The sequence below is a fragment of the Paramacrobiotus metropolitanus genome, unplaced genomic scaffold (genome assembly GCF_019649055.1).
Source record: "Paramacrobiotus metropolitanus isolate TYO unplaced genomic scaffold, Prichtersi_v1.0 Parri_scaffold0000028, whole genome shotgun sequence".
NCBI classification, from domain to species: Eukaryota; Metazoa; Tardigrada; class Eutardigrada; order Parachela; family Macrobiotidae; genus Paramacrobiotus; species Paramacrobiotus metropolitanus.
Window position 1 is genome coordinate 1,112,117 of NW_026570248.1, and position 19,111 is coordinate 1,131,227.

The 19,111-nt window shown below is 41.1% G+C and overlaps 8 protein-coding genes across 10 annotated transcripts; 4 read left to right on the forward strand and 4 right to left on the reverse strand.

The window, feature by feature from the left end:
- The first annotated feature begins 83 nt into the window (after positions 1–83).
- LOC129588060 (L-sorbose 1-dehydrogenase-like) lies at positions 84–4,942 on the forward strand. Its single transcript, XM_055482088.1, is given in 11 exon segments — positions 84–546; positions 1,533–1,738; positions 2,012–2,201; positions 2,371–2,523; positions 2,834–3,132; positions 3,202–3,358; positions 3,449–3,618; positions 3,691–3,874; positions 4,112–4,144; positions 4,147–4,336; positions 4,419–4,942. Coding segments are annotated over 11 exon segments (1,947 nt in total). The 5' UTR covers positions 84–383; the 3' UTR covers positions 4,621–4,942.
- Positions 4,338–6,099, reverse strand: LOC129588061 (ragulator complex protein LAMTOR5 homolog). 2 transcript variants are annotated; one of them, XM_055482090.1, is made up of 5 exons: positions 5,979–6,078; positions 5,612–5,722; positions 5,438–5,499; positions 5,240–5,357; positions 4,338–4,816 (listed from the first exon to the last, which is right to left on the reverse strand). In XM_055482090.1, exons 2-5 carry the CDS (start codon positions 5,644–5,646, stop codon positions 4,753–4,755), a joined length of 279 nt encoding a protein of 92 aa, XP_055338065.1. In that variant the 5' UTR covers positions 5,647–5,722; positions 5,979–6,078; the 3' UTR covers positions 4,338–4,752. The 2 variants fall into 2 exon arrangements, with proteins under 2 accessions (XP_055338065.1, XP_055338064.1); XM_055482089.1 differs by having other exon boundaries at positions 4,339–4,816; positions 5,958–6,099.
- A 184-nt stretch (positions 6,100–6,283) lies between these two features.
- On the forward strand, positions 6,284–8,243 carry LOC129588117 (EEF1A lysine methyltransferase 4-like). Its single transcript, XM_055482195.1, has 5 exons — positions 6,284–6,503; positions 6,771–6,864; positions 7,187–7,301; positions 7,370–7,538; positions 7,697–8,243. Exons 1-5 carry the CDS (start codon positions 6,444–6,446, stop codon positions 7,874–7,876), a joined length of 618 nt encoding a protein of 205 aa, XP_055338170.1. The 5' UTR covers positions 6,284–6,443; the 3' UTR covers positions 7,877–8,243.
- On the reverse strand, positions 8,055–9,402 carry LOC129588116 (uncharacterized). Its single transcript, XM_055482194.1, has one exon. The coding sequence runs from the start codon at positions 8,962–8,964 to the stop codon at positions 8,248–8,250; it is 717 nt and encodes a 238-aa protein (XP_055338169.1). The 5' UTR covers positions 8,965–9,402; the 3' UTR covers positions 8,055–8,247.
- Positions 9,403–9,752: 350 nt separating this feature from the next.
- Positions 9,753–11,632, reverse strand: LOC129588044 (uncharacterized). The gene is made up of 3 exons (XM_055482063.1): positions 10,789–11,632; positions 10,428–10,551; positions 9,753–10,244 (listed from the first exon to the last, which is right to left on the reverse strand). Exons 1-3 carry the CDS (start codon positions 11,281–11,283, stop codon positions 10,054–10,056), a joined length of 810 nt encoding a protein of 269 aa, XP_055338038.1. The 5' UTR covers positions 11,284–11,632; the 3' UTR covers positions 9,753–10,053.
- Positions 11,633–13,140: 1,508 nt separating this feature from the next.
- Positions 13,141–14,757, forward strand: LOC129588084 (uncharacterized). Its single transcript, XM_055482133.1, has 2 exons — positions 13,141–14,099; positions 14,202–14,757. The coding sequence occupies exons 1-2, from the start codon at positions 13,269–13,271 to the stop codon at positions 14,220–14,222; spliced, it is 852 nt and encodes a 283-aa protein (XP_055338108.1). The 5' UTR covers positions 13,141–13,268; the 3' UTR covers positions 14,223–14,757.
- Positions 14,582–16,309, reverse strand: LOC129588085 (proteasome subunit alpha type-5-like). The gene is made up of 5 exons (XM_055482134.1): positions 15,935–16,309; positions 15,640–15,766; positions 15,330–15,546; positions 14,911–15,100; positions 14,582–14,807 (listed from the first exon to the last, which is right to left on the reverse strand). Exons 1-5 carry the CDS (start codon positions 16,028–16,030, stop codon positions 14,727–14,729), a joined length of 711 nt encoding a protein of 236 aa, XP_055338109.1. The 5' UTR covers positions 16,031–16,309; the 3' UTR covers positions 14,582–14,726.
- Positions 16,310–16,658: 349 nt separating this feature from the next.
- Positions 16,659–19,063, forward strand: LOC129588146 (synaptophysin-like). Of its 2 annotated transcripts, none has more exons than XM_055482258.1 (8): positions 16,659–16,875; positions 16,994–17,047; positions 17,216–17,271; positions 17,335–17,400; positions 17,643–17,767; positions 17,827–18,022; positions 18,136–18,342; positions 18,421–19,063. In XM_055482258.1, exons 3-8 carry the CDS (start codon positions 17,257–17,259, stop codon positions 18,574–18,576), a joined length of 765 nt encoding a protein of 254 aa, XP_055338233.1. In that variant the 5' UTR covers positions 16,659–16,875; positions 16,994–17,047; positions 17,216–17,256; the 3' UTR covers positions 18,577–19,063. The 2 variants fall into 2 exon arrangements, with proteins under 2 accessions (XP_055338233.1, XP_055338232.1); XM_055482257.1 differs by having other exon boundaries at positions 16,659–16,860.
- The last annotated feature ends 48 nt before the right edge of the window (positions 19,064–19,111 follow it).

A 19,111-nucleotide genomic window follows, 5' to 3' on the forward strand; every position in this document is an offset into this window, starting at 1 on the left:
CTCAGCCAGTGACGACTTCCCACCTGCTGCGTAGCAAACACTTGCGATTTCGCTGGCGTTTATAAGGTGCGCTTTTCGTTCACCAAACGTGCGCTAATTTCACTTGCCGGTTGGCTGCGGATCATGACCATATAATTCGCATGCGCAGTACAGGATGCAGTTACTAATACTAATTACTTTTTGCAAATTTTTTGTTTCATAATCCTCGGAATCACGTTCGTTAGTGTATGACTATATCATAAAAATGGCGCCTTGGTTTTCTCGGTGATACGGAACTGCATGCAAATCAAATCGTTGTGCACATCAAACCAGACCAAACCGTATTAGCTGGTTTTCTTAGTCTTCGTATTACTGCCGGCAGCATCGCATATCAACTATACAAAATGTTATTTTCGCAGTTTTTATCGGTTTTTTGGCTGTTAGCGGATCGCATTGCGTTTTGGAGACTGAATTTGCGTGTGCCCGTGGAATCTGCTGCAACGGCTTTTTTATCTAATGCCACAGATGATCACCAAGGAAGCACTGAGGAATTCGACTTCATCGTCGGTAAATAACTCTTCGTCAATAGTTAAGAACAAGCAACCAAGTGTAAGTGTTTCGCTGATGCCGTTTGTCTCAAATTACTCTCGCTTAAGACGCTGACCAAAGGTTTTGTATTCACCATGACCTTGATTGGCATTTCGTTATACGTATCTGATTTTGGATGCCTGCCGAACGAGCAACCGTTTGCTGCACTGGATGCGATGGGAGTTTTAGGGTATCGCGAAAATACTCTATAGCTATTTCATAGATACTGTACTTATGTTTAATCGAGCATCATCAATACCAGGCAATATTTTAAATGAATTTCTATCGTCTTGGTTTACTTACAAATAATATACAGTAATACAGTAATAATTACGAATATTCAAAATCTACAGACTAGATCCTTGCAAAAAATTTGTGCCAGAACAATAATTGCCCAGTTCTGTAATTAAATACTTAAAGTGAGCTGTACGTATATAATCTCTGAACCACCAAAATTAAGTTCCGTCGTCAAAATTAAGTTCTCTGAACCGTCAAAATTTTGTGAAACGAAGCAAACTCTTTGCTTGATTAGAAAATGACAGGGGCAGAATTTAATCTATAAGTACTGTTACGCTACATGCAAAATACTTGATTGTGCTGCTGGTTTGATTCGGCTGCGTTTACGTTGTCTATCTACCTGGGCGAATGCCAATAACCGTTTGGATACAAAAACGACAAAACAACCTAAATATGTAGCTCTTTCACACTAATTAATTACTCATTTTAAAAAAAAAACAAGAATTTTATTGTGTCTGTACACTGTAACGTAAGCGCTGCACCCGGTCGTAGTTGCTTATTTCTATGCAAAGCGTAACCTGATAGCAGCATTCGCTGCGTCCTGAAAGCGATTCGAGATTTTCCTTCTCATAAAGCCATAAGCTACATAGCAAATAGCAGAAATGGCGTTTCGTTTTGTTTTGTATAAATGGAAGGAAGGACGTACTAAAGGAAGGCGATTGTTTTAGTCGGAGCAGGAACAGCTGGATGTGTTATCGCTAGCCGATTGGCGGAAAACCATAACTGGAGAGTCCTCCTACTGGAAGCTGGTCCCGGAGAAGAGTTTAGTCATACATTTCCTTTTGTACATATTGCGGATCCGCAGGCGACCAACCTCGACTGGAACTTAATGACCGTCCCGCAGGATTATAGCGGCGAAGGCTTGATTGGTCGAGTAAGATCACCCTAATTATAAGCATGAATACTTAGCTTACAGTAGCAAAATATATGCCTGTATTATAATATCTATATATTGTAGATATTGTAGCTGTACAGTGTACAGTATGTATATGTATTATTGGTGGAATCAGTAATGAAAGCGGCATAATTATGTCGAACGCTGCTCGTTGTGAGGAGTAGCTACTATAGTCCTGCAGGATTCTATTACGACGTCATGTTAGTTTGAACTTTGAACCACAGATAAAAATAATAAAAAGTTGTTCTATAGAAAAATCTTATGTCAGCTGGCAAAGTGGTGGGCGGCACCAGTTCGATCAACCATCTGCTATACATTCGAGGGAATCACGAGGACTACAACATCTGGGAACGAGAGGGTGCCGAAGGCTGGGGATGGGAAGATGTCAAGCCATATTTTCTCAAATCAGAGCGCAACGCTAATCCCGATTATATACAAACCGGTAGGCAATTAGTAGTGTGCAAACTGCAAAGGAATTACGCAAAGGAATTACAACATACGGTATACACTGGCATGTGCATATCTATATCTACATGCTTGCGTATCTTATACTTGTGCAGTACGATATATTTATATCTTGCTGGCGTTAAATCAGTTAATTATATTAAAAGGGCTTCACGGTCGACATGGACCTTTGCGAGTTGTGGACAATCCTAAGGAGGGCGTCTTTTTAGCGGATGTATTGTTCAAAGCAGCTAAGGATCAAAATTTATACAACCCGGACAGCAATGGAGAAAACCAGCTTGGTTTTGCTCCTACTCAAAGTACGGGCTGTTTCTGAAACGTAATAAAGTCTGAAATTTCTAAAACGTGCGGGCAGTATTGTATTGTACACCTAATAACCTTTCTGTATAACACTTTAACAACATGATATAATCCTGTATGGTTTGTTAGGTCAAGTATTACTTTTTGTTTTTTTAAATGCCCGAAATCAATCAAAAATACCATCTGCGATAACAAAAGACATAATTTAGCATACTTCTACAGATGCATATGATGAAAACTTAAATATACCAGTGTAATACCACTATACAGATACAAAGGATAAAAAATGTCTATCTGTATTTCCCACAGTCAATGCCTATGATGGCTATCGCTATTCGGCTGCTCAGGCCTACATCCGACCGATAAAACTTCGCCATCGCAAAAATCTCCGTATTGTCTCCAATGCCCAAGTGAGGAAAGTCATTATTGACGCAGTAACAAAAACAGCGACTGGTGTGGAATTTATGGTAGCCGATGGTCGTGCATCATCCGTTGTGAAAACCGTGAATGCGCGTAAGGAAGTCATCGTATCTGCCGGTGCATTGAATTCACCTAAGCTGCTGCTACTCAGCGGTCTGGGACCAAAAGAAGAACTGGAAGCTCTTGGCGTGAGAATTTCGGATACAGACAGCGCAGCGCAGCATGGCAACGTTGACCTTGTGGTGTCTGTCTTCTAGATCGAAGTTCTATCTGATTTACCTGGCGTGGGGCGCAATCTACAAGATCATCTGCAAATTCAAATGGTTTTCACGTGTAACGATTCGCGAATGGGCATGACTTTGGAGGATTACGCCAGTGTTGACGAAATGAAGCAGTATGCTGCCAATGGTACCGGTAAGTACCAATCCGCGACTAAACCATATATATGGGCTGACCATACGGACTGACCTTTCGAAATCATACATTTTGTAATGATTCTTGCAGGATTATTTTCCATGTCAAATGTAGTAAGCTTTGGATTTTTTCGCATTCCTGAGCTGGCGAAAAAGTTTCCAGGCACACCCGATTCATTTCCACACATACAGGCCGCAATCGTAAACACCGCTGTATTTCCGCCTCATGAGTTGGTTTTGCGACAAAACATGGCTCCTGAGGTGAAGACTTAAATCTTTACTGATGGCATCTTAATAACTATTAACTGTGCTGCTATTTAAACTTCATTGCAGACCATTCCACAATACTATAACACCCCTGAAAACATGCAAAAGCCTGGTTTCATAATTTCGCCACTGTTTCTTCATCCAAAATCCAGAGGAAGCATACGACTGTCTAGTGCAGATCCTTTGGCGTCACCAGTGATCGATCCGAGATTCTTGTCTGATGAAATTGATGTTATGGTTTATGCAAAAGGTGCGTGTCTACTGTCTCTTATAAACCGTTAAATTACTTATTTTTATTCATAACCGAGCTGACAAAGAAATACAGACAGTACGAGCACAGTTCGTATAATCTATTACCTCTAAGGAAGATATGGATGTCGCATACAATATACTTACCTATAAGGCAAATTAGGCATGCAGGGATACTCCTTCATGGATTACTGCTGATTGCTGTATATATTGCTGAAATCATAATTTACTTATACAGGTTTTAAATACATTGCCGACTTCTTCATAAATTCCCCGAATTTGCCAAAATTGGAACAACTCCCAATTTTCCCGTGTTTCCTCGTTGTGCTGCCATTCCTCCCGGTACCGAAGAGTTCTATGCCTGTGTTATCAAATTCGCATCGCGGTCGGCCTACCATGCAGTGGGAACATGCCGGATGGGAGATGTCAACGATACGCGCACAGTAGTCGATCCGAAATTAAGGTAGTAGTACAAAACTGTTTAATTCGTAATTCAATCACATTTAATTTGTAATTCAACTACATTCAAAATCTTCAAACTTTAGGGTTAAAGGAATCAAAAATCTGCGCGTGGCCGACGCGTCAATCATGCCGACGATAATCAGCGGTAACACACATGCACCAACAATAATGGTTGGCGAAAAAGCAGCGGATTTGATCGCATCAGCATGGCACGCAGCAGTCAAACATACGGAGCCAGAACCACTAATCACAGATTCAGTTAGCGCAAAAGATTTAAAAGTCTGACGGAAACACAATGGATAAGTTAAAAAATCATTCCGGATTCGTAGTGCAAATAACGTAAATCGGATCCCACAATTCGATCTGTTCCACCCGCATCTCCATAATTTCAGCCGTCTGCAGGAGGAAACATCCGAGTTATTTGGGTTTCTCTTTGTAGATCACCGTTGTAATATTTTGTCCGTGCTTGATCAGAATTTGCCTATAAAAAGCCATGACGACTGTTTAGCAAATATAGTCCCTTGTTCAGTAGGTGTTAGACTGTGTTAGAATGGTTACGGGATTAAACTCATTTAAGACTCAAAAAAAATACTTCAAAGTATACAAAGTATGTTTCAGCTTTTCTGCTATTCATAAGCCACCGTAAGTTTGGAGGCGGTACATAATTTAGATATGATTATAGGCAAATCAAAACAGAAATAAATAATTTTTTTACTGCATGTTTGACCAGTAAAAAAAATGTCAAACATGCAGTAAAAAAATGTCAAACAGTAACAACTGATACCAGCTGCAACTAATATGCTATTAGTTGAATCGAGACGCGGAAGTCCATAACTTTTAAGCAGATCATGGACGATGAATTTAACTTCCATTCACATTTAAATCAGGTTAATTTCCCACTTACGTTTTTGAGAACTCAATGGCGACAACTGGCGCACCTTCCGCGCTGTTCGTCAACTGATTGGAGCATCGAGATATTTCGTACAAAAAACCGGCCGCAGTGGGATCAGCTGTGCCTTTGGCTAAGGCCACGAATAGAGTCAATACATTGATTGGTGAGTTTTTTCAACAGGAAAGTGTAATCGTTCCTACACTAACACACCTATGAGACAAAGTCCTTTTCCATCTATGCACATCGCTCCCGTTACTGACGGCTGGTTCATGCTATAACAACAAACACGGCCTCGCTTATCAAAGAACAGGTAGAGGTGAAAGTAGCACACTGTCAACACGCTGTCACCATCGGTTGTGAAACAGCTAGAAAATTCAGACTTACACTTCGCGGATACTCTTTTCCAAATGTGCTTCCATATCGCCGTCAGTCCAGTCTCTCAGAGGATCTCGAACATGCAACAATCACATCGATCCGAAGAACTACAGGAGCACCCTAGCCAAGCACAACTTTGTAAGAAGTCATATCTGCATAAATGTACTGTTAGAAAGAAAAACCACAAATGTCGTTTCGTGTACGAGTAACAATGCGTTTCACATCTAAAAAACTTAACGCAACCGAAGCTGCAGCTTCGTCAACAAGGACTCACAGTTCACTTTCTAAGACCAAATCTACACAACACGCTTCACACTTTCGCAGTGCAACACGGGCGCAACTTATAATTACTAACCTTTAATATCCTCGAGCTTACGCAAAGAAATCAGGAGCGTAATCAGTGTAACATTACTTTTCTGTGTGCTAAAGTAAATAAAGTTGCTCACAGCTGGTTTACAAAACCTCGTGTTTTATACAAACTCTTATTTATACTTTATACTCGTACAATTTTTCATTTTTTTTAAATGGGTAACCCCACAACTCTCGCTGGTAAACTTCTCGCGCGTACGGTCAGCCGTTACGGCAGGATCGTCTGCTGATCTGCCGCCACCGGTAGGAACTATGATTCTGTTCAAATGATAAAATTCTGACTTCAGTTGTTTAGTTTGTTTTCACCTGATCTGTTTTAACTTTCAGTCTACTCGTAATATGACGACATGTAAAGTAAAACTGCCAGTTTTTTCCAAATCGTTTGTACCTTTTTTACGTTTTGATAGAGTTCTGTTTTCTAAAAAACAAAGAAGGTTGTTAATCTCTGTTCGGTGAAACTGAGGAGGATCTGATGGCGACACACACAAACGAGGATTACCAAGATCGCGGGTACTGGGAAAATCGGTACCAGGCACGTACAATTACTGTCTTATCTGCTAGGTCTTCTGACTTTAAGTTTTTTAAAAGGAGTTAAACTCCTGCATTGTCAGAGTTATTCAACTGGAGCGAGATATTTCGAATTGTTTTAGTGTCCTGTTTTGCAGTTCACGCATAAGTTCTTTGTTCGCTTTCACCTGTTGCTTAGTTGCTGCTGAGTGCTGACATTTTGTGCTCAGTGACTTGTTTGCGAATTTGCAGTTTTAACTTTCAACTGATTTGTTCGTTTTTGGAATTACAGACTGAAGACAGCTACGAATGGTGCTGTGATGTATCTCAGTGGTCGAAATTGTTTAGTGAAGTTGTTGCGAATAATTCTCGAATTTTGGTTCTCGGTAAGTGAACTGGCAGATGTGCCTTTTGTTTTTGTCCGTTTTTTTAGTCTAAATTTCTACATATATCATCGTATCACCATTACCTCTACTGTTACTGTCTGGTGGTATTTGACTGATTTATTGCCGTGACAGGCTATTTGTGTTTGCCATATCATTATCACATGTACCTTACGTTTTTCCTTGCTTTTTCGTTGTCTGGGAAATTTAAGCAATTTTTAGATGTTTCTGTTTCAGTTTTAGTATGCGACTACCGGCAACGCGCTATCAGGCTATGTGCACTGACCATTTAAAATTTTAAACTCCCCAACTCTATATTTTGCAGGATGCGGCAACAGTTCTATGAGCGCTGATCTTTACCATCTTGGCTACACACAAATCGTTAATGTGGACTATTCACCCAGCGTGATTGCTAATATGCAAAAGAAATACGAGAATCTGTACGTGCCCAAGCGATCACCTTACTTATTTTGAAAGTGGAAAGAATTTGTACCTGGCACTTTTCTAGTGCAGGCATGGAATGGCATACAATGGATATGTTTGATCTTAATTTTGAGACATCCACTTTTGACTGTGTGTTGGAAAAGTGTACCTTGGAAGTGCTGTTCGTTAAAGAGAAAGATCCGTGGAACCCTTCTGATGAAAGTGTCAAGCAGTTAGAACTGTTAATGCAACAGGTGAAGTTATAATTTTTATTGAAAGCCAGCTAGGCGTATACTATAAACGACTACTTAAAATAAATTTTTGACGTATGGATGATATCAATTCAGTGCTCATTGTTCCGAATAATGTTTTCTGGTTAATTTATGAATGAAGGCTTAATATTTTTCCGCAGATATCAAAAGTGCTTCGTCCTGGCGGGTATTTCATTTCGGTATCGTTTACGCAACCACACTTTCGGTTACCATTGTTGAGATCTGTTTGTCCGACATGGAGTATACGGCATGATGTTTTTGGGGACGCATTTCATTACTTTTTTTACACTTGCGAAAAGCCAGTCAGTCATACGGCTTGAATGATAGCGTGGAATACTTCCTGCCGGATGCCAGCTGCGACAGTCCATAACGTCCGTCCGTTGCAACGAAGGATATGAAATTTGATCTAATTGTAATGTAAAAGCTATTTCTTATAGATAAAAATATGTAAATAACGCCGCAATATTTGCAAAAGAAGTGCATGGTTTGGAGTTCTGGGTGAATTTATAATACAAAGCATGATACTTAATTTGAGATCTTGATCAGTATGGCTCTAATATTTATAAAGAATAACAAATGTGCGCTTAATTTACAGAATAGAAAAATCAAGAATTTCTATACTGTCACTAGAGTTATTCGATACAGATCTAGAAGATATAATCGCTAATTGTAGAGCGAATTCGCGGGTCTTTCATGCATTTTTGGGCACGGCACATCTTGTGTGAACTTTGCACGTTTCCACTCGATGGGATATGGGATCTTCGTAATGTGTTTTCAGAGAGTTGCTACCAGGATAAATGCTTTTTACAAAATCCGCATCGCTACCTTCACAAGAGGAAGCAACTCCCGATAATCCTAAGCACTTCAGTTTATGCAAATTTTTTAATGCGTCCTTCCGGAGTATTACGGGCGTTTTGGTAGAAATGCGAAGATATTCTAGCTCGGAAAGTCCGTTGAATGAATCCGTGCCTAATACTATCGAGTCCATCCGCGACGTTTGTTCAAAATGGAGCACCAGTATTTTCAAGCTTCCGAGATTAGAAAAAATATTGTCCCAGGATTGGTGAAGCGTCAAGTGGAGAATTTCCAGACGATGTAAGGACTTTTGCACATTGTTGAACAGATCCGCAGCGATAGGGAAGGTCGGTTTATTGATATGCAGCTTGAGCGGTACATTGCAACCCAGATTCTGGAAATTCTGTAGAATATTCTTCACGGAGTTTAGGTTTTTCCCATCACAATCAATAGTCAAAGAGTTGTTTCTTGGGTGAACAACATGGCATCCTCGTGTCCGTAACATGTTGCCGGCCAACCGTCTGCATGAATGATGTGGACGAGCTCCACACTCAGACAAAAGAACAAAAAGAACCGCCAGCAATATCATGGGCTGCAGCAGTTGAGCTGGCATAACTGTTGTTGTAGTAGTAATCACTTCCGGTTGTCGGCTTCAAGTCTTCAACTAGCGCCAGAATGGACCGCACCGGACCAGCACTATTTTGAATTAAAAATGCCACCGCGAACTGTATAATGGCTTTTGCGCGTGATATCACGTTAAAATTCGTAACTGGATTTATACATTAAAGAAAACTGGCGATGTTGTCAAAGGTTTCTCTTCAAACGGCTGCCTTTTAAGCACTGCAAATCAACATGACGTATTTTGTAGCGCTTAATTATAAGGGACTTTAAGGTACCTTATCTGCTTCTGTATTTAAATGGCTAATAATAAGTACTAAATGGCGTTCAGGTGCATGGTTTCTTAAAATAAGGTGATTAAGTATGAACCAAGATGATTATTCGCTTCCTGTCAACAGGCTGATTATTACTGCGTCGAGCAGTGCAGATGGTCATGATGATTAAGAAGAAAAGCACATGTGCCCTTTTCTGGTAAGTATATTTCTATTTATATGTGGCATTACCGAGTATCGGATATGGATGGATAGAATTGCCAATTGCTGTACGTTATCCTACATTGGTATCGTGCAACGGTTCTTGTGAAGTAATTTTTTATTAAAATATATTTAAATGCAGACAAACTACGCCAATGCGCAAGCATTTTGCCAGCCGGGTCCGAAATTTAAAGTTGTGCTTTAAAGCTTTGTTGTCGAGAAATCTGATCTTAGAATAATTTATATGAGCGGGTTCTATTTTCCCCGAAAATATAATACAGTACCTAGCGCTACCAGCAAGCGGCACAGCTTCTGATACGAGCACAGCATCCTCTCAATGAGTTTTTGTTTAAAATGCATTCATCACAACAACTGTACTCATACAGCTTGGAATGTTCGGGCAATATTCATTATAATAGAATAAAATAATTTATATTTCGATTAGAGAAACCTGAGCTTTTAGTGATGTCCCACTTTTACCATTAAAAAGTTGCGTACGGTATATATAAATATCACCTATACAATCAAGTTAAATGTTAAATAAAATAAATGATTGATCGCTCGAGTTGCAGGCAGACCGCTACATTCTTCTACTCATAACAATTAAGTTACTAAGCCATAATGCCTATGACGCCACAGGTCATTCTTCCTCCAGCATTTCCGGTTGTTAGGCTGTCATTGTTCCCGCCGGCCCCAAGGTCGTCTTGAAGCTGATGCACTACGATAGCTCTCCCTATGATGCTAGCCGGACCAGCCAGTGCAATTAGAGAATCGGTCATATTCAAGTTTACCATTCCGTTGCCTAAAACATTCGAAAGATATTGCTGTCAAAATAATTGTTGAATCTTATATAGGCTGCATAGCATGGTGCTTTTGGCTATACAGTACTTATAGCGAATTATAGGCACAGTGCTGATGCTGCATTCTTTTGTGCAAAATCAAAATTTAGTTGAACATTGGGGAACGATAATACGATTAATCTCACCATCCGCAACGACGTTTCCCAGATCCCCAACATGACGCTTCTGAGAAGTAGGAGCGCCGTGTGTTTGATTGAAAGGGTTGAAATGGGAACCGGCACTCGTGCAGCCATTCGAAAGGTCACCGTACTGCGCAACACATTCACGGCGTTATGCAAAGTATCATACGTATACAGGTTTTACCTGCAATGAACTACGACCCATGCGCATCCATGTAAATTGATATAAAAATGCAGAAAATACGGTGCAGTTTAAATTTTCGTATATTATGGTATTGCAAGATACAATATGCAACTGATACAAGCTTACGAAATATGTATGCTGACGAAACATGTATATTCGTTAAATATGTATGCTGACGCTTACTTGGTGGATATGGAATCCATGCTGGGAGTTGGGAGGCAATCCCGTGATATTGCCGGTAATCTGAATGACGCCAGTACTGGTGTTGGCAGTGAAAACGATTGTTCCTCTAGTCGTACTGTTGGCACCATTAAGAGTGGCTATGCCCTTAGTGGCCGAGCGATCTAAACCGATCATAACGTGCGGCATGTGACCTTGGGAATTGGACAAAATTCCAGCATTGTAGCGAAAGTTCTGCATCTGTCCGGCATTGTTCCATGGGGCACCTCTTAACATATCACCGAAAAAGCTTTGCATAGGTCTCTGGAACTGCGAAGCAAACGGTGAAGGAGGAAAGTCTTGATCGAAGTCGGTATCATCGTTGCCATCGTTGTCCTGGCCACTTGTCTGGCTCTGGCTAGATGAACTACTGGCGGCAAATCCCCCAACACTTTGCTGGGCATTTGCAAAATTAAATATTTGGATAATGGAGAAGATTACAACAGAGTTGTGAAACATGGCTATCCGTGGATGTTGTTCAAACTTGGTCTCAGCTAGCTATAGCTCCGTACGTACAAAAAACACCAAAAGAGATAGCAACAACTGCCGGCAGAAAATACTGTTGAACTTTCGCCAGTATAGCTGAGAAAAATTTAAAGCAAAGTAATTGTTGTGCTTTTGTAAAAGTGATAGTTACTGTTACAAATTACGACAGAAATGACTAACAGTTAAAGATTTTCTAGGAAGTGAAAATTGGAAAAATAATTTAAGTACAGTGCTCTCCGACTTGATTTATCTGTACAGTTAATCTGAAGCTTAAGGTGTGGGTTTTATCCTCCAGTTTTGTTGGCATAAACCGGCAGCAACAGGACCACCTTACATCGAGCAATATCGAAGAAAAGTTGAGAACTGTGGCTGATGTTTAGAGAAAAACAAACAAATAACAAGGCCTGCTCAAAAGAATAAACGTAGTCAGCATTCTCGCTCGCTTTAAGCTTTCATTATTAACCCTGAGCGCAGAGAACCATCTTGTGGCAAAAACCAACTGGTTGTGTGTATTAATCGTAGGTACATATTTTATGATAATATTTGTAATGCGATTCCGGCAAGTATGTATACGCTGTTGGCGAGCGAATATTGTACGCAATTCCGCGGTTTTATGCAAAAACATTTGTTTACTGAAGTATTGTTGTGCTTGCAAAAGCTGCAGCTGCTTGCATATTTTAAAAAACCAATACTGTAATTATATATACGTATCCCCGTACCTTTTCTATGTATTTAATGACGCCGTCATCTTTGTGCTGCACAAAGTCTGTACGTACAAAAAAACTAAAGAGAAAGAATTTTCATCAAGGTATTTCATCAAGAATTTTCCTGACCAACTGCAGTTCTACTTCCTTAGCTGGGGGTTAATCTGCCGAATCTGTTACGTACAGCTTAGGACAAAATGGTCGCATACCCAACATCTCCACATTCAGAACGAATGCAGCGCAGTGCACTGTACGACTGAGTTCAAAATATCCGTTTCGTACAAGTGCACTGCACCGCTTGCGTACAGAATGCTGGGTATGGGGCTATGCGACCATTTAGTCCTACATTGTACTTGTACATTAACAGATTTGCCGGCGACCTTTAGTTACCCAAAGGGATTGCTGTTTGCAGAAAACGTGGGCCGTCAGTTTTATAATTTAAATATATGTAATTCGGGTAAACGTTTCAAAAATAAGTAAGTACATTAATAACGAATACGGTACAAACTTATCGTTAGCTAAAGTACTACCCTACTCTACTACCCTGACCAGTGAGTAGTAAACTAGTTGTAACTTGTAACGCTGTTACGTTTACAAAAAATGTGCTGTACGAGTTACATTTCCTGTGCCATGATCTTGATTTGTAATATATCAAAGCAAACGAATTTGCTACCAGCAGATTCAGAATGGATTATGTTAAATTTCTTCGTTATTTTTCGGGCAATTGTGTATTCTTCAACAGCCTTTCCCAGTACCATTTTTAATGAGAACCGGAAAAGAGGCTAGCTGTCTCCTGGAAATTTTAAGTCTTGTTTGAACGCGGTTCAGTGCTGCTGTATGACAGTACAATAAGGAATTTAGTACAGTACAACCTTGCCTAACCGGCAATGTTACCTAAAAACATTCTTTTCGCGAAGACTAAAGCCATTTAAAATAACTATTTTATATTATTAATTTTAAACATTTGGATTACAATTAATAATCCTTTCACAGTCCGCGATTTACAGTCGCTTTGAGCTGCATCTCCGACAGAAAATGACCAAGAGTACTAGGTGCACACTCCGCTGAAGTCTCAAGTGCCCAACCAGGCTTTCGTCACTAAAAAAGCGGTTTTTGGTTTAAAATGCTTACGCTTACTCTTACAGCCTAAAATCATGATAAAATCTGACCCGATAGATAATTTTTACTTCGGTGTAATTTTTAACGATTTTCTAGTGCCAGAAGTTTCGTTCTGAATTTGTCTAATTTGTGTTAATGTTGCATGCATTTCTGCAGCCACAGAGAACCATGAGCAGTTCGTGTGTGGCAGACCCTTTGTTTTTGGTTTTCGACACCAGTGCTCTGATTGCACCACGGAATTCAAACCACCCAAAATCGACTTACAATCAACTTCAGAAGACCGGATTAGAGCTTCTGCGATCGTTCGCGTCCGGCACTTACGGATCTCTTCCGTCATCGCTGAAAGTGCGCATTCCATGGGTGGTCAAGCTGGAATTGATGGGTTTATCGAATCCTGCTCCTGGCGTATGGTTCCATCCGGACTCCCGCTCCTCACAAGCGGAAAACGCAGTTGACTTTCTCGACGAAGTCACTTACAACAACCCCAACGGAGTGGTGACGTACCAGAGCTATCTTGAGTCTCAGGAAGCTAAGCAGCTGCAGAAGCGACCAAAGGACAACGATGAACTTGTTCTGCTGTGTTGTCTGCAGACGAGAGAGACATACTCGCGAAATGTGTGGTTGGTTACCAATGATGTCCGATTGTCTGCCCGTGCCATGCGGAGCGGCATTGGATCGTTATCGCTGGCGGCATTAAGGCATGCGATGACGTTGCGGAATGGGGATGGCGCTCAAGATGGAGACACCTTTGTTGATGAGGTGCCTGAATCTTGGGCCAAGATGAACGAAGAACTATGTGGATTGCGGAATGGAACCGTCCTTGTTCACCCCGTCGTTTCTCCTACTCCGGTTTCCGCAGATAGACCGAATCGACAGTTGCCTGGAGGAGTAGCTCCCTTCACCTTTTTGTGTGCGCAAATGAGGCGAGCGCCCAGCATGATGGAGTGGATTCTGCGGAAATGCTTGGTAAATATTCGCTCTTATCGGTGTTTTCAAACTAGTACGTATTAAGTGATTTCCGATTTTGTTGATATGGTGGATATGCCTCCTTTACCTTTGGCTGTTTAGGAAATTATCTTGAAGATGTAAAAGACTACACGAGCTCCCAAAGATCCTACCCTATGATGTCCCTTTCGAAACTGCATCAGGTGAAGAGATCTGTTAATTTTTGCTTTGCGGTAAGACAGGCAGAGCCGCATGTCGGCTGAAGGTCACAAAATTCTGTCCTTTACAAATTACCATTGTCCATCTTTTAGGTGTTACATTTGCTGTAACTACTGTTAATTTTGTACTTAAATAATCGGCAGTGCCGAAATGATGCAGCACAACGATGTGCTTTTTGCGAATACGGTTCAATTTTTTACGTTTGCTGTATAATTTTTACGTTTGCTGCATAATTATGGCGTGGTGACAAGTGGACCTTACTGTGTTAAGCAGTAAACTCTCAATCTGTTGCGGCATCATTACGCGCCAACTAAGAGTAGGATCAGGTGCCATATTACGGAAAATATCGAAGTACTGATTTCTAATAAGTCGAACCTCTAAGGTGCCAAAGAACAAAACAACAGCGATTACAAAATAAGAAAGCTCATTTCAAGTTAGCATGCTCAGGACTTCTTCCACTTCGGCAGGAGTAAACAAATGATACATCTTTTCGTGGGTTACGGTGGCAATCTGCAAAACCAAATGGGCGGTTTACATAATTATTATGCTATAAACGTATTTCAAGCATATCATGGAGGCAGCAGCGCATGCAGGAACGAGAATTAAAGTTTACCTCAATATTAATCGAATTGATCTTCTCTTCCATAACCTGCTTCAAAATAGCAGTGGCATGCTTAAGGGCTTCCTTGAGAGTCATATCTTTGTGGTAAACTTCCTGCAGGCTCTGCTGAGCACCTTCCGAGCCAGATCCAATTGCTTTAGCGTCGAACTGAATGAATGTGCCAGAAGGATCCATGTGCCATCTACAGAATATTGATCAAGTAATTTATAAAAAGCAAAACAAACAATAATAAATAATGCAAACGCGAATAATTATGAAATTCTTCGTTCACACATTTCAGAGTTGTTGTCATCGAGTATCAGGGAAAACTGACGACATCCTAACCCAACCGCAAAACATGTATAAATTCCGAATATCGCATGACGCATAGTAACTCAAAACAGTGACAAAAGGTACTGTCCCACACGTACAGTTGGGGCTTTCGGTGATCAATCCCGGCAAACATCATGGCCACACCAAACGGACGGGAGAGAGTTGTACCGTATCCGATTGCCAAATTGGATACCGCCTGTGTCACACTTTCCACGCTCATGCGTTCGTTGTAATTGAACCAGTAACTCAGTGCCTCTACTCGAGCCTTTTCAACAAGGGTTCGGGCATCAGCAATAAGGCCGCTCACGGCGCAACCTAAAACAAAAAAAACATCAAGGAATACCGAAAAGAAACACGGGAAAAGGAGCAAAAACGCATTGTGCCGTTTCAGCAGCAAAAACCGGCTACCTATATGCTCATCCACTTTCCATATCTTTTCTATACTGGATGGTTCCAGAAGTGGAGATGTGATTCGTTTCTCGACAGCAAGTACACATCCCTCTTTAGTTTGGATTCCGATTGCCGTGGAGCCAAGCTAGAAACCACCATAAAACGCAGACTTAACAACAGTAATACAACTAGCCAGTAATAATACTGAAAAGCACTATTTTACAGTGTGGTAGTAATGGCGGAGTCAATGCTGTATTTGTTTTTCAATAGGGACTTATAACTTATTAACACTCCGCAGCGTGCGAAGCCTTACCTTGATAGCCTCTATAGCGTACTCCACCTGGAACAGTCGGCCTTCTGGGGAGTATGTGTTGATTCCACGGTCGTATTCTGATCTGGTCATAAACATGATGCGGCTGGAACTTTATGGCTGTTCCGAACAATGCACCGTAGGACTGTAATGGATCCTAGAATCGGGATTAAGCGCCTGCGCAAACAATGCCAAGTGTGTTCCAGACAAAGACGATTCTGTAAAGCGAAACTTTCCTTCGTAAATTTTTGCGCTGATATCTTCCAATATAAAAGAAATAATTATGGACTTCGAATATCAAAATACATAATAATTTTAACCGCGAAAGTTAAAACTGCTGTGAACCAGTAAGTACGTAAACTGAAGTCTGAACCATGAGTCTGCAATTTGAGCGTCCGTAGTGACTCCGTACGATTAGAGCAGATCTACTGTACAGGAAACCGATCAGCTCAGCGGTTCAGCCCGAACTGAGATCATCGAGTACCCGTGGGCCGTGCTAATTATTATTTTCCCTAATTCCCATGAATGCATCTTTTTTTTGTGATAATGAAAAAATATAAATCATAACAATCACATCAACAGTGTAGCATACTCGGTTTAATACAAAATTATCACCATACAGTATACACCATCAGAACTCAGATACGGCATCGGCTGTCGGTTCAGAGCCCGCACTGCCGAGCTGACCGGAGCATCAACAATTATTGCCATGCAAATTATCCGAATCTCGAAAGCTGGCAATCCCATTTTTTAGGATCATCGGAATTGGTTTCTGCATAAAGCTTGCTGATAAAAGTTGGGATGAGCTATGATAGCAGGTGCTGCTTATATCGGCATTAGAATAGTGCGGTGAAAACAGTGAAAACATACAGTAGCTGTACCTTTTTTTGGGGCGTCTCCAAAGTTGCTTTGGCTTGGATCGGCGCAAAGTAAGCCAGTAGGCTGTAAGTGTAAGGAGCAGGACACCCTTTCCCGTTTTAACGATGGATGGGTCTCAGCTCCCGAGGATCCTGCCTGCTTTTGTTTACTAGTAATAGTTACTTAACAAAAGCGTTTTTTCAGGATCAGTTGTTTTTCCATCGACGATTAGATTGATTCTTCGAGTTTCCAGAGCTGGTGAGTGTGTAACTGTGTTCGATTGACTTGCAATTGTTAAAACAGATAGATCATAGGCCCTATCTGATAGGGTCGAAGAAGCGGTAACTGTAAGGTGACAGAGATACCTTTTGGGCGATTTCGCGATGATTTACACGGGTTTAATTAATTTTTGTAATACATTTGTAGGACTGCGTGGAATTCGCTGAGTGGTTGTTCACGAAGCAGCGATGGATGCGATACGAGTGAGTTCATATTCCATTTTGCAGATGCAAGAGACGTGTGCGCATTACTGGATTCTTTTGCAGGAAGGTATGGAGTTTAATGGAAGAGTGTGGAAAGAACCGCGGGGATTCATTAAAATACTTGAACTGGTACGATGATTTGTTGGCAAGTAAAATTATTAGAGAGTGTGTTAGTTAAGTGTACTCTGCAGAGACGGATACATTTATTCAGTTGATTAACTTTGATCTGAAACAGTTTGGTTTCTAATGGTTAGATTCTGAACTATTTTAATTAGTGACTAATTATTAGTCACTGTTAGTGCCCATTAACTGCCTCCCTGATGTTAGGGTTGTGTGGATTGGCTGTTGTCTAAAATGTCGTTGTCGAATAGGTGTTCGGGATCTGCGCATTCGCGACCACAAGCAGCTTTTCGTCTTTCCTGACTATACTGTTCACTTGCAAAGACAAAGGAATGGCTCAGAAAGCAAAGGAGATCCATTTTTCATATCCTTTTGCGTATGTTGATGGGATGGCGCATCTTGGCATAGTTTTGATTAATTTTTTTGTTTTTTCAGTTTGGACACCATTCACATCCCCCGTGATCCATGCAACGAGACGTCCCCCGTGATTCCCCTGGGTGGCCCGTACACTTCTTCCGCGGAGTTCTTTGTCGCTATTGGTGTCCTGACTTTTTTGTACTGCCTGGCGGCACTGCTGTTATACCTTTTTCTGGATAAACTATACCGCGCGCGAGATATGGTTGCCCAGACGGTGCGGGTTGCTTTATTCGAAACGGCAGATGTGTTTCTTTGCGATTCATGATATTTACGCCAGTATCGGTATGTTTTGTTTACATAAGCACACACTTTGCCGATTATTTCCAGGATTTTGTGGTGACGGTCTTCTTCGCCTTCATGTGGTTGGTTTGCGCGTCGGCATGGGCGCATGGCGTGAACGGAGTCAAACATTGCACTGATCCCGCCGTAGTCTCCGAGCGATTGACTTCGACGAAACTGACAGAAAAATTTCCATCGTGCAACTCATGTTTGCCTGGCCAGTCTCCCAACTATGCCAATCTCAACATATCTGTAGTAAGTATTCGTGAGCAAATTTTTTCCTCAACCGTGTTATTTCGTATTTCCCGTTATTTTATTGAGATATGCTTTTAGCTTCTGGGCTTTCTGAATTTTTTCATCTGGTGCGGTAATGTCTGGTTCCTGTGGAAGGAGACCGCCTGGTATCGTGCCCGTTATCCTGCTGAAGGCGGTCAGCCAATGGGCAGTGCGTCGGGACCACTGCCTGCATCGAACATGGACAGAATCTGAATGGGAAAACACCTGATGCGCGCATCCGCTTGACGGTATGTTGGCCACTTGATTGATTGATTGTCCCGCCTGCAGAGTGAGTCAGTTGAAGAAAGAGTGAATATTTCCTTACAAGTTACCAATGTTTAAACTGATTGAATTTCCCTTCTAACGCATGTTTCGCTAGTACCATTTTGAAAGCGAAAAGATCATTTTGTGTTTGTTCTCTTGGAACACGCATTGTACTCATTGGCGATTAATTAGGTCGTTTAGGCCGCTTGACCAAACATCGGTTGTTGCTTACTTGATGTGCTAAGTCCGTTGTTCACCCTAATGTGAAACCTACACTGCGGTTGTTCAGAGGAAATGCTGGTGCATTGTTACATAACACTGTTGTAAAGTTATCTCTCTTTTTATTCTCTCTCAATCTTTGCTCTTCCTTCGTAGTTGTTGAATTGTCCTGATTGGGTGTTAAAGTTGACATTAAAATCATGCTTATCCCAGGCAACGGTATATTTTGACGTTGACCGCCGGTGCAACTGCTCACACACACATA

Bases quoted from the DNA above. Each gene is read 5' to 3' on its own strand.
- LOC129588146 (XM_055482258.1), top strand. The intron at 18,023-18,135 runs GTGCGGGTTGCT...GATTATTTCCAG, and splicing joins GAGATATGGTTGCCCAGACG to GATTTTGTGGTGACGGTCTT. The intron at 18,343-18,420 runs GTAAGTATTCGT...ATATGCTTTTAG, and splicing joins CCAATCTCAACATATCTGTA to CTTCTGGGCTTTCTGAATTT.
- LOC129588117 (XM_055482195.1), top strand. From the start codon at position 6,444: ATGGCGACACACACAAACGAGGATTACCAAGATCGCGGGTACTGGGAA. The intron at 6,504-6,770 runs GCACGTACAATT...TTGGAATTACAG, and splicing joins ACTGGGAAAATCGGTACCAG to ACTGAAGACAGCTACGAATG. The intron at 7,302-7,369 runs GTACGTGCCCAA...GCACTTTTCTAG, and splicing joins CAAAAGAAATACGAGAATCT to TGCAGGCATGGAATGGCATA.
- LOC129588085 (XM_055482134.1), bottom strand. From the start codon at position 16,030: ATGTTTATGACCAGATCAGAATACGACCGTGGAATCAACACATACTCC. The intron at 15,767-15,934 runs GTAAGGCTTCGC...GGTGGTTTCTAG, and splicing joins ACGCTATAGAGGCTATCAAG to CTTGGCTCCACGGCAATCGG. The intron at 15,547-15,639 runs GTAGCCGGTTTT...TTTTTGTTTTAG, and splicing joins GAAAGTGGATGAGCATATAG to GTTGCGCCGTGAGCGGCCTT.
- LOC129588116 (XM_055482194.1), bottom strand. From the start codon at position 8,964: ATGCCAGCTCAACTGCTGCAGCCCATGATATTGCTGGCGGTTCTTTTT.
- LOC129588084 (XM_055482133.1), top strand. From the start codon at position 13,269: ATGTTGCATGCATTTCTGCAGCCACAGAGAACCATGAGCAGTTCGTGT. The intron at 14,100-14,201 runs GTAAATATTCGC...TTGGCTGTTTAG, and splicing joins GGATTCTGCGGAAATGCTTG to GAAATTATCTTGAAGATGTA.
- LOC129588061 (XM_055482090.1), bottom strand. From the start codon at position 5,646: ATGGAAGCACATTTGGAAAAGAGTATCCGCGAAGT. The intron at 5,358-5,437 runs GTGTGTTAGTGT...TCGTGGCCTTAG, and splicing joins AAAAGGACTTTGTCTCATAG to CCAAAGGCACAGCTGATCCC. The intron at 4,817-5,239 runs GTAAGTGGGAAA...GGCTTTTTATAG, and splicing joins GCCATTGAGTTCTCAAAAAC to GCAAATTCTGATCAAGCACG.
- LOC129588044 (XM_055482063.1), bottom strand. From the start codon at position 11,283: ATGTTTCACAACTCTGTTGTAATCTTCTCCATTATCCAAATATTTAAT. The intron at 10,552-10,788 runs GTAAGCGTCAGC...TGTGTTGCGCAG, and splicing joins ATGGATTCCATATCCACCAA to TACGGTGACCTTTCGAATGG. The intron at 10,245-10,427 runs GTGAGATTAATC...CGAATGTTTTAG, and splicing joins GGGAAACGTCGTTGCGGATG to GCAACGGAATGGTAAACTTG.